At 36.7% G+C, this 12,671-nt stretch overlaps 2 protein-coding genes and 1 non-coding gene across 3 annotated transcripts; 1 reads left to right on the plus strand and 2 right to left on the minus strand.

The window, feature by feature from the left end:
- Positions 1-580: 580 nt before the first annotated feature.
- Positions 581-2,796, minus strand: LOC113763923 (aspartyl protease family protein 2-like). Its single transcript, XM_027307920.1, is given in 2 exon segments — positions 581-2,212; positions 2,214-2,796. Coding segments are annotated over 2 exon segments (1,449 nt in total). The 5' UTR covers positions 2,583-2,796; the 3' UTR covers positions 581-1,132.
- A 6,278-nt stretch (positions 2,797-9,074) lies between these two features.
- On the minus strand, positions 9,075-9,944 carry LOC113763031 (SOSS complex subunit B homolog). Its single transcript, XM_027306713.1, has one exon. It carries the CDS (start codon positions 9,685-9,687, stop codon positions 9,256-9,258), a length of 432 nt encoding a protein of 143 aa, XP_027162514.1. The 5' UTR covers positions 9,688-9,944; the 3' UTR covers positions 9,075-9,255.
- A 2,634-nt stretch (positions 9,945-12,578) lies between these two features.
- Positions 12,579-12,650, plus strand: TRNAQ-CUG. Its single transcript has one exon. It is a non-coding gene; the product is annotated as a tRNA-Gln (tRNA).
- The last annotated feature ends 21 nt before the right edge of the window (positions 12,651-12,671 follow it).

Raw genomic sequence — 12,671 nt, forward strand, 5'->3', positions numbered from 1 at the left:
TTTATTTTTGTTTACTTCTAGACCAGTGAAAATTTCTCCTCTTCTTCGTGAATTGGATTGTAGAGGTTTTGCTTTGCCTCGTTTTGTTGACTCCTAGTTTATTTAGTAACGCATGTTGTCCTCGTCTTTCTTACCCCCACCAAAAAAGAGATAATAAATGATACTATCCGTCGATACTCAGGAAATCGGTAGAACTAATAATGCTACTATCTCTCCAACCACCATCAGCCACGGTCTTTAAAAGCCAATAATAGTAGCTGGTGCAAATAGCAGTGGTAAATACCACTGCTGCTAGTAGCATCTTAATGCGTGATAGATATCTACTAGGAGTATTTAAAATGTACTAGCATCCGCATTCCACAAATAATACCGTACTCTAGCATCGCCTCATTTTTCAATAATATGTCTTGTGTTGCATCTTCGGGTACAAATACAACCAATATACGTACGTACGTTCAAGTTTCAACATGCACTACTTGCAATGTATCTTCTTCTTCTTTGCCTGATAAAATATTTTTAAAAAATTTGCACAATGGCTAGTACGATCAAATCACTTGCACCTGTTTTCAGGAATTTTAAGCTCGATTTAACCGATAAAAAATCATTTCATTCGGGATCACGTAAATAAATCCTCAAGCAAAGATAAGCTGATACAGACTGACTGCTTGCAGGAGGTCACAGACGCTAGGTACCAAATCTTATGGAGAGATGCGAATAAAACAAGAAAAACCTGCGGCTGCCCGGTGCCCACGCCGTCTTGTCGGACTGACATAGATACCAGGACGTATCTTCTCTTCTGGGTGGGATTCATTCACATACTCCAAATGACAATTTGAGTTAAACCATCATCAGGTTCCTTGTTCCTACTAACAACATCTCATAACACAACAAACAACATGTGAACTTCCTCTGCTCTGCAACCAGGTCCACCACCTTAACTGCAGCTATCTGCTACTCAACGGTTTTGGTTCTTGGGAAGTCTAAAGAGGCTATAGGCCCTCTTTTTTCTTTTTTTTTGGGTCCTTTTTCTTTCACACATAATTAGAAGAAGAAAATAATAATAAGGAAGGAAAAGTAAAGGAAAACAAGAGTTTTCTCCATATTCCCAAAACTACCCCGCTAACTCCGCAAATCAAGCACACCCGCGCGGAGCAAACCCGACCCTTGAACCCGCCAAATCGAACGACACCCTGAAACCCTGCTGCTGAATGTTCCCGATTATGGACAACCCGCTTATTGTCCCCGCAAATGCAAAGCAGAACCTCCCGTTGCCATCCACCGGAATCAAATAATTCGATGCCGGCAGCGACACGTCTGCTCCGTTGAAGTGCAGCACCACCGTCGGCACCTTCACCTCCGTCTTCCCCGAGAGATCGAAACATGTGTCGAACAACGAGAAATCTGGGGCCCGCCTCAGATTCGAAGCTCCGGCCCGGAACGCATCCCGCAGAGCTATATATGCTGGTCGGGTCAACCGGGTAACCGATGTGCCCGAGTCCACAATCACCCCTCCGTTCCCTGCGGCGTCTAACTTGAAGTGGGATTCGGTAATGCCCGGGACCCGAGCCCCGCCAACGCTAATCCCGTTCAGCCCCACGTAATAGAAGGTGTCGAGCTTGGGGTTGGTTAGCAGAGGGGTAAAAACGGAAGTTCGGGAAACCGAGGATTCCCCAAAAACAACGGAGGACGGTCTGGAGGAAGAGGACCGGTCCACCAAGCAATACGAGAATTTCCGGCCGAACCGCCTGCCCGCTTGACTCGGGAAAGACAATTTACCCCGTCCGAGGCCCAACAAGCCGGCGGCTCCAATGAACAAGCCTTCGTTGTCGTGGCCGCAGCCGAGGCCGACGTTGTTGACGCGCACTCGGCGGAAAGTTAAGGTCTCCGTGGAGAACTCGCCGAAGGTGAAGGAACCGTCGCCGTAGGAAACCTGGTACAGGCACTTCTGGCGGTTGTTGCAGCCGGGCGAGTCGAGACGGCGGCAGAGAGGGGAGGCACAGGTGACGCCAACGAAGGAGGAAGAATGAGAAGGGTCAAAAACGGGGTCGGTTTGGGTGTAACATTTCTTACAGGGGGAGCACTGGATCCAGACGACGTCGCTACCGGTGTCCAGCACCATATAGGAGTACTTGGGAGGGGTCCCAATCCCAAGGCGCGTGAAGTACTCGCCGCTGCCCTGCGAGAGACCGGAAATGACAGAGCTGCTGAAGTTCATGCGGCCGAGGCCGACGCCTTGAGGCCATGTCGGAGATGGATTTGGCTCTGAGGGCGTCGCGTTGGAGGCGGAGATTGAAGAGGGACTCAGGGGAGGCATGGGGCGAGAGGGAGAGTGCATCCACGTGGTGCAATTCCAGGGAGAAATTGTTGGACTGGAATTCTGTACCGGCTGCAGTTTCTTGGGAGAGAATGGTTTGAGGTTCACCGTCGGAGGTCCAGGAGAGAGACTGGGTTGGTTTTGGAAGAGAGTTGGGGATAAAGGTTTGGCAGTCTAGCTTATGGGTGGGGGTGGAGGTGGAGGTGGAGGTGAGGAAAGTGGAGAAGAGGAGGAGGAGAAGGGAAAGGGCAATGGTGGGAGTACTCATTCCTTTTTTGAATTTTGAGATAGAGAGAGTGGAGAAAAAGGGCAGAGGAGGTGTGGTCGAATAAATATCAGCTAGCCAAGCTGTAGCAGTGGTGGCACGAAGGGGCAGTGAGCATGAGTTGAGTGGGGTTTCGTGCTTATTTATGGTGCAGAGCCCCACCGGGATGGTGTGGACGGGGGGTTGGGAATGGGGCTATTTCCAGGTTTCCAGTACTGGTGCGTTGTTTAAAGTTGAAGGGAAAAAGCGGCTTTAGTTTGGAGGCATCTGCTGCTTAGGATTAAACTACCGGTACAAAGCACTCGAATATGCTAGTACAGTACAGTATAGTAGGGGCGTGGGGATTCTCAGTTATTTTTTAACAGACATTTGTTATCTTTTTAATTAAATTTTTTTATATAATATATATCACATCACAAAATTATACTACTATAATAATTATTTTAAATAATATTTCAAATAAACCCTGTTCAAACACACTTAATATTTCAAATCATCTATGTGGGATTGAAAGGAAAATGGGATGTGAAACGCAGGAGTAATTGAAAGCTGTCTAGAGAGAGACACTCGATTTAGTTCGGTAGAGAGATGCATTATTGATTGTTCATCCGGGCAACGTCTGTTTGGATTGTAAGTTATTTGGGATTATTTGAGATATTTTTACTGTAGCACTTTTTGTGATGTGATGTATGTGAGATAAAAAGATATTGGGAAGATAAAAAGGTGTGTTGGAAATTGTAAAGATGATGTAAGCAAATAAAATTGGGGAAATATGAAGCAATCCAAACAAAATATTTCATAAACATCCCCTAAGGTTTTTGACAATTTCAATTTCACTGCATTTTCTTGAGGTTTTAAAAATTTCATTAATCTTCCTTAAAACTAATATGTTATTGTAACAAACTAACTCAATTCAAAAAAAAAAATCAATAATAAAAAAATGATTTCAAAAGTGAGAAAAATATTTCATACTAAAAGTACCCTTCAAATTATTACTCGTTGGTTGACTTAGAATCAAAAGCAAATATTAGTTAAAAATAGAAAATAAAGACTAAACTTTAACATGAGCACAATAAAATTTAGTAACAATGACTATTTTTGATAGAACTACGTAAAATAGTAAAATCAAAGTATTAAAGAGAAAAACTTGTTAATTTGGAATCAAGATTTATGCGTAAAATTCCTAAATTCTTAGTATTAGAATTTGAAAGATTTTGAACACGAATTGAACAAGACAAAGTAGAGCCTCATCAAGAAAAAAACATCACAATAGATTGATAATGATTAAAAATATAAAATATGCTAAAAATCTGTTATTTTTTTGAATTATTTCTTTAACTTATGGGGTCCATTATTTCACATTATTAACAAAAAATTGCCATCATTTGTAATTAAAAAAAAAAACTCTTAGGCAATGTTTGGATTAATAGAAGGGTATGGTTTTAATGGAAAAACAAATAAATCAAGTAGAGAAAATTATTTCTAATCATCATGTTTGGATTACATATACAAAGAAAAGAATAGAAACACAAAATATTTTGGAGAAGAAAGGAAAGAATAGATTACTTGTAGTTATATTTTATTCACAACTTAATAAAATCCAAATGCAAACAAATTTTAATACTTTATCCTTTTTTTTGTGTATTTTCATGTTCGTCTTGTTATTCTTATGAATAATTTATGAAATAATAGTATCTCAATAGAAATTTTAATCTTTTTTGGGGGAAGAAATTATAAGAACTACTAAAATATAGATAAAAAAATATTAAAATGTTAAAAATTATCATCATAAATTTTAGTATTCAAAATTTTTAAATTTTTTATATTCCAAATCATGATTAATTTAGTACAAATGACTCAATTATTTATCTCCATATAAATATGTAATTTTTCTTAAGTTGTAAGGATAATAACGTTATTTGACCATCCATGAGGTAAGTAGTGGCCTAATAGGTCCCAAATAATTTATAAGGGAGATAAGTAAAATTTCTAAAACCTCAAGAGACAGCAGCAAATTTATCAGAAATCTCAAGAGAGGTTTTTTAAATTATCCCGAAAAGTAAACCACTGTATAAAATGGGGACTGCTTTATCCTCCACTAGCAGTATTAGTTACACTGACCTCGCATAGTTGGGGACAGACGGTGAGCCAGAATTCAAGTGGTCGTTGGTGACTTGGTGTAGTCAACTTCATATTGTTGAAGCCAGGTGTTACTCTCCTAATGATTGCTTTAAGAAGAAAACACATATTTGACAGACTTATGGTTAAAAAAATGGAAAAAAAGAAAAAAAGACATATATCCGACAGAGAAGTTTGGATTGTTACTTTTTAATTACTTTGCCTCCAAAACTAATGTTCAAATTTAAATGAGTTTGTTAATTCAAGTGAAAAAAATATTTTTTAACCCTTAAAATTTACCCCTTAGAGTTATTTTTTAAATAATTTATCTTACCATCAAACTAATTTAACAAGTTAAAAAAATTTAGCAGAAAGTATCCTCTCATTTGTATAATAAAAACAATAAAAATTTAGATTGGCTCTTCTCTATTTTAGTATAAAAAAAAAAAGTCAAAGCATCAATTTCTTTCTTCTTCACAATCTTATTAATATTGAAAAAAATAGAGAGATAGGGGGAAGAAAGAGAAGGGGAGATAGAGAGAGAGATCAATTCTTTTTTTTAAATACAAATAAGAAAGAATTTTATTATTTTATTATTTTAAAATTACTTTATTTCTTTGTTTACCACTCAATTCCAATCTTAGTCTTAGCGATATTAAAGTAATACGATAATATTAATTTTTTTTTCTTTTTTTTTTTTTGCAAAATCTAATTTTCTGTCTCATTCTCTCCTATCTATTTTTCTTTTCGTAGTATTAATAAATGTGAAAAAAAAATTTGATTTTTTTTAAAATTTTTGTGTTTTGAAACTATTAGAGTAAAAAAGAAAGAAGAATAATCATTTCAAAATTTTTATTTTTAATTATATATTAAAAAGGTAAATACATTTAAAATTTTTTAAACACATTGGTTAAATTAATGATTGGGTAAAATGTCTAAAAAATAATTTTAGGGAGTAAAGCGATTGTATGACTATAATGTCAAGGGATAAAATGATAACAAAAATATAGTAATGCTATAAAATAAAAAAGTATTTTGTACAAAATTCGTTGACATAATGAGTTGAATTTCTTATGAGAATAAAGTGACTAAAAGATACATTAGGAGGTAAATTAATAATAGTGATATAGTTCAAAAGAGTAATGGCAGCGGCGCTTTATAAGTTACTAGTAGTTTATAACTTAGTAGTAGGCCTATTAATTAGCCCATATGAGTTGGGTTTTAACAAATTTAGGCTTAAAAACTCGACTTATGTAGTTAATGCTATTTTGAGTTTTGGATTATGAGTTTCGAGTTGAAAAATGTGAAACTTATACTTGACTCACAAAATATTCGAGTTGTATGCCTAATTTGGATGTAGCTCAAACTTGCGTAGTGCTCCTAAATTTTCTTAATATAATTACTAAAACTATTAACTTCTAAAGTTAATTCAACATCCACAAAGACCACGACATTAAAACTATACACAAACTAGTAACAATTCATTAAAAAGTATATAAATCAAGAATTTTCAACAATAATATATCCAATTAGTTTAAAGTATATGAAAAATAATAATAAAACATGATAAACGATCAATATATCTTCAAAAGTTCTCAATTTGCTTGTATTAAGATTTGTCATTCTTCTTTTGACATAATTTTTTTATATTTAATACATCTTACATACATTAATATATTTTGACACATAACTCATAAATATAAAGTATTAGTATCATATATTTAGATACATAATTAAATGTATATATCAAATCTGAATATATATACATATATATATATATATATATATGTAAATTAAAGGACCGGATCTATATCGGATTTGAGGATAATAACACTCAAACTTGATTCACATTTAATTCCAACCTAATATTTAGATCCAAATTTAACCCAACTTAACTAAAGGTAAGATCCATTGGGTTTTTTTCGAACCAAATAGGCCAAACTCGAGATGACTGGATCCTTTTGACAGTCATGCTTAGTAGTAGTATATGGCAGTAAAGTACATTGTACAACTCTCTAATCTCTCTATTTTAAGTAGCCGCTGCTTCGGCTTTTCAATCGTAGATGTCTTGACGTCGGGCCATCAATTATGATTTTATGAAGCTACAGGACAGGGATGGGAATGGGGGTTGGTGGTTGGGGCAGCACCCGTGATTTCCTTTCCTCATTAGCCTCCGCACTCGCTCGTGCAGATAATTACTACAATATACAAACGCGTAAACCTTTTCCGGATCCTTCTGCATTTTGCACAACTCATGCAAAATATTATTATTTTATCAAGCTTCTGACTAATGCTCTCTCTCTCAAGAAAAAAACACAAAAGAAAAATATGACCGGTAATAATAGATCAAGTATTATATGAGTAATTTTAATTTTGTTGTATTGACCACTCCAGTTGTGTAAATGGAAGACGTCTTTGAGACTTGAAACTGACTAAAGATCCGCGCGCGGATCCTAGCTTGAGCACTCCCCAGTCGTGTCTCCAAATTCTGGGTTCAGGATCCTTACACGGAATCAGTCCAGAATGTTTCCTGCTCCAAGCACCGGATCCGCCTTTGTATCTGCTCAAGTGTGAGGAAGGATCTGCTTAAGTTGATAATGTCCCCAGAATTGGATCCGCGGATGGATTTGCTTCTGTGAAGAGTGAAATTATTTGACAAATTTCAAAGTCGTGGAGCTTCAAGAGAATAAGGGTCATGAAACCAGTTGCCTCTTACGGGAAAGAAAGGAATTTCCACAGCAGGAGAGAACTGAACAAGCCGTTGGTAGAATCAAGAGCTCAACCAACTCCTGAAAGAGAATTAAATGCGTACCAAAAAGCTTAAGCACAAGAAATAACGGATAGTACAAGAAATAAATGCCCAGCGTTGCTGACGGCTGCCATTAAGTGCGCAGACTTTCTGGGACCAAAAATCCCCAAACTTCTACTACTGCACCGCACCGTTATCCATTGGAAGTACCATGGTTCAAAGTATCGGACGACTTGGCCGAGCCTATCATCGGAACGAGATGATTCGGAGATATATGAATTGCCGAGAAATTGGTCGAATCACTGAAAAGTTTTCGATATGAATAGTTTTGGTCGAGTCTAACTCGCAAATTTATATTTTATAATTTTTTTTTTTTGCTAATTTTTTTAAAATTATTTTGTTTAGCTGCGACCCATTAGCTAAAGTTAGTTATATCTGTCATCTACTGCTAACTCAAGCAAGCATAATGAGCCAACATTTTTCTTACATTCTCGTTACCGTGTTTGAGTCCTGAGGCTGAGTATATCAAATGGTATTAATACAAGATATAAAGCCTCTGTGGTGTTAACACGAACTACTGGAGTATCATGTCTGTAGTCTCCTTCATCTATAACCTCAATTTTAAGGGTAAAATCACCACAATTAGGCCAAAAAACAAAAAGAAAAAAAGAAAGAAATTCTAATGCTGATCACGGTTATCCCATAGCTAATTGAAAAGCAATCGTAATCTCATGCCTGGTCTGAAAGCAAAAACAAACTTCATCACGCCTGGTCGATCTCCAAGATTTCATGTTAATTGAAACGAATTTTGTTAATTTGCACAAACTTGCAACATTTACTGGTATAAATAAATTCGAGAATATTGCTGGTTGGTACCACGCTGGCCTGCCATCCATCAAAGTCTGGAACTGGGCTTGGAGGGTTTTGGAAGCAAGAAGCCATTTTGTATGCTTAAATCGCAGGAAATTTTAAAGCGAAATCCTGGTAAAAAGACAAAGCTCATTGTCATGGCCACTTTTGCAGTGGGTGGTGTCGACGCGGAGCGCTTTTCCATTCCCTTCAACGCCTTGATGCTTGAACCTTTGTTTTGCAAAAGAACAGGACTTCATTAAAAAGGGGAGGAACAAGAAAAAGAGGTTTCTCCGTGGTACAACAAAGTGGATTCTTCCGTTGAAAAATGTCAAGGATGACGAGTACATGTTTGCTCTGCAGCATGGGAATGTGCTACAAAAGAACAAGATAGATATTTACATCATATCCTTCCCTTGGCAAGGCTTGCAAATCTATGACTGCCGGACTGTGTCCAAAAGTCAGTCAAATTTTTTTTTTTTAGTCTGACACCGCTTCCCGGCAGCAGAAAAATCTTTTTTTTTTTTTTAAAGTTGTCAGCCCGGTTGCCGACAACTTCTGCAAAAAAGCTGGCTTCCGGGCACTCTCAGCCCGGCAGCCAGTCTAACTTTAAAAAAAAAATTTTGCATGGTTAAACGCTGGCTTGGAGATGAACGGCAACCTAGAGTTGAGACATTGCACAATGAGCCTAAAATAATTAACTCACTCAATTCAATCCCAAGGTCTGTTGGAATTGTAAGAAGAATCGGCATCCAAGTAACCATTGCTCAACAATAATCAAAACCAAAACATAGAAAAGATCAATAGATTACTGCAACTACCAACTCTCGAGTATTCAAGCATGCAAATGGACTACTGAACCGGGTATGCGGAAGCATCATATAGCTAATTCAAGATTCAATCCAGGGCTTAAAATTGAAAAGTCGTCAAAGTAAGTACTAGTAAAACAAAACTCCTCAGTTAGATTGGAGGAAAAATACGGGAGTGGGGGGAAACGACGGCATCCTGGACATAGGCATTAGCAGCAGCAGTAGAAGAAGAACTATGAGGCGGCGGCAGCCAGCGTATCTCGCTCATATTGGGCGTTTCAACAAAAGCCATGCTAAACTCTCCTACCTTTTGAACCTGTCCTCGCTTGCCAGCCCTCAGCACAAGGTTGTTGTTCCGGTTGTACGAGAATATCCCATTACGCAAACTCAGAATGTCACCGCCCTCAAATGCATCGCACTCCTCCCCCCACAGCTCAAAGTGCACTGCCGCAGTCTCGTCGGCTACCAGGGCCAAGCATGTCTTCTTTTGCCCTTCTATCGTCGCCTTCCCTTTCTCCAACAAGATGAACCTGGCGTTTATATTGTTCTCCGCTGCTGGTACTATGTCTTTCAGAGATTGCATTCTTGACTGCTAATAATTCTGGCGATGAAAGAAGTTACTCGCTTGACAATTTATAAATATGCCACCAATTCTTGTGACCCAAAAGCTTTTCTTTCCTTCTTTCTTTTTAAAAAAATAAAATAAAATTTTGTAGTACTACATATCAGGAGGACTTCTCTTGAAAGGGTTTCGGTTTCTTTCAGTCAAACTAACAAACACCTCGCATGCCTCAGAAGGATGAGCAAAAGGCGTCGACCTGATTTCTTGCTTCTTATGGTTTATGGGCGCCAGCAGCTTTCTCCTTGTATAAAAAGAGACAAAAATTGAATCGAATTACAAAGAATAGCTTTAAACCAGTGGTCAATACTGGTCATATTTTAATGGGTTAATTCCACTTTGTCCCCCCAAACTTTGGACGATTATCAACTTAAGTCCCTAAACTTCAAAATGGGACACTTAAGTCCCTAAACTTATAAATACCTCCCACTTAAGTCTCTAAACTTATAAAATGGGACACTTTAATCCCTAAACCCTTATAAAATGGGACACTTCGACAACCAACGGCATTCAGGATTTGTTAACAATTTTCCTTAAGTGGGAGGTATTTATAAGTTTAGGGACTTAAGTGTCCCATTTTGAAGTTTAGGGACTTAAGTGGGTAATCGTCCAAAGTTTGGGGGGACAAAGTGGAATTAACCCTATTTTAATAATGTTAACAAGTTTGCAAAATTTTTTTTTTTTTTTTAAGTTTGACTGGCTGCCGGGCACTCTTTTGCAGAAGTTGTCAGCTACCGGACCTTGTCAGCCTGGTAACAGACAACTTTTTTTAAAAAAAACAGATTTTTCCGCTGCCAGACTCTGTCGGTGCCAGACTGAAAAAAAAATTTTGACTGACTTTTGTGTCAGCCCGGCAGCCATAGATTTGCAACAGACCCATGTCAGAGCGATAGATGTTCGAAGTTTTTTTTTCGACCATATTCAGAGTAATTAGCCCCTTGGCAACGAGAGAGCTTGTGAGGAACATTAACAACATTTCGAACATGTTTTCAATAATATGTTTTTGATAACGTTGTTTTTTTTAGTACATTCTTAACTCCCATATTTCACATCGTGAAAAAATAATATAATATTTATTTCAAAAATAAATTTTCAAATAATCTTTTATCCAACCAGACTCATTACTTTATACCATTTTAATTAACATGACGTGCGTATATATCTTAGGTACTACTTTCACTAAAACTCTTCTTTTCATAAATTAGAATTATAACTTCAATATATGTGTTACAACTTTTGATGCACGATTAACTAACCTGAGTGTCTCTAAGTAAGTACGTTGAAGAGGGTACGATATTGTTATGACAATTTCAGGATGTTGTTATTGGAGGTGCTCTTGCTAAATTCCTTATCTAAAATGGGAGGATTAAAAGATGGCTGATGTTCACATTTTAATGCCACAGCAAACATTAAAGTAAATTATCACGCTTACCCTTCTCAAATCAAGATTGCATTTGGATTTAAAAGGGGTAATCTTGTCTATTCAAAGAAAGAATTGCTCAGACATTGAAATATGAATAGTGGCAATATTATTTGATTTATACTATTGAGTTACATAGTTATATTATAAGGAATTTTTTTTTTTTTTAACAAAAAACAAGTGCCCCCATTCTCTAAGACACATAAATTACACCTAATTTATTAACACACTCACACTTATTATCCCTTCATTTAAATACTTTTTTCGAGTTAATCTCACTCTTATTTAAAAAAATTAACGTTTAAATCCTAAAGAGTGCTCCTTAACCGAAATCATAATCTAATTCAAGAGTTGTAGAGACGAGGAAGCGATGGCATCAAGGCCTGGCCTTGGCCTTGGGCCCTCGGCTATGGTGATTCCAATACGCCATGAAATCATATTTGTCCATATAATTAATGGTGGATTAGAAACTTTAAAAAGTGACACGACGTGCTGACACCATACAGTGATCCTCTCCCTCAATATTGGAAGGTTGATTGGCATGGATTGCAGGAGTAATCCTTTCTTTGAAAAAATTGTTGAATACAACTTAGCAAACTTGGTAGGGCTGTTTGACCCAAAATAAGTCATTTGGATTTTACTCTTAAAAATTATTGGGCCCTGACCCAAGTATTATTTCAGGAGTGAAGATACAGCACAGGTCCGTCAAGTCCCTTTTTTTTTTTTTTTTTTTTTTAAAATTTTCATTTGGAAACTTATATTAAATTTTAATGTGTCTCGCAATGAGAAAAATTCGTTATCACTATATTTGTATATAACAGAAAAAAAAAGCAAAGTTTTTTTTATGTGGTCATTATTCATTATCTTTTGATCAATTAGTGAATCTTGAGAGTTTCTCTCAATATAAAAACTTCATCTCTTCAGAATTCTCTCTCCAAAAGGTTATGCTGATTTAAGCATCGAAACTTCTTTTTAAGGATAAAGCTCGGATCATATTCAAGTTGAAGATAGACCATACAACATCAATTTAGGTTGAACTAAATTTTAGCATAAACAAACGCATTTTTTTATACTTCCTTTAATAGAGGAAGGGGATTTTAAGAAATGGGAAGGGAAATAGGAGATTTATATCTGAAAATTCGAAACTTTTAATTTCTTATATCTCAACTTTGATCACTAGGCTAAAATCTTCTTAGCAACAAAAGAATCATCATACATTGCTACGCTTTGTTTACTGCAGAGTTACATCGTTATATTTTATTAGTAGTTTAGCACAAAAGTTAGTTTTTTTTTTTTGGTCAAAAGGCACAAAAGGTAGTTAGTCGACTAGTGTCTAGCTAGTATATTAATGGGTAAATAAACGACTCTTCAGAAAAATCCTTGTGGGGAAGATTATACTATATATGAGAATGCGAGAAAAGCTTCCATCAGAAATGGTTCCATGGTCTAGCGGTTAGGACATTGGACTCTGAATCCAGTAACCCGAGTTCAAATCTCGGTGGAACCTTAAGTTTTTCCCTTGCGCCTC

This window comes from Coffea eugenioides, chromosome 2, assembly GCF_003713205.1.
Source record: "Coffea eugenioides isolate CCC68of chromosome 2, Ceug_1.0, whole genome shotgun sequence".
NCBI lineage: Eukaryota > Viridiplantae > Streptophyta > Magnoliopsida > Gentianales > Rubiaceae > Coffea > Coffea eugenioides.

Bases quoted from the DNA above. Each gene is read 5' to 3' on its own strand.
- LOC113763031 (XM_027306713.1), bottom strand. From the start codon at position 9,687: ATGCAATCTCTGAAAGACATAGTACCAGCAGCGGAGAACAATATAAAC.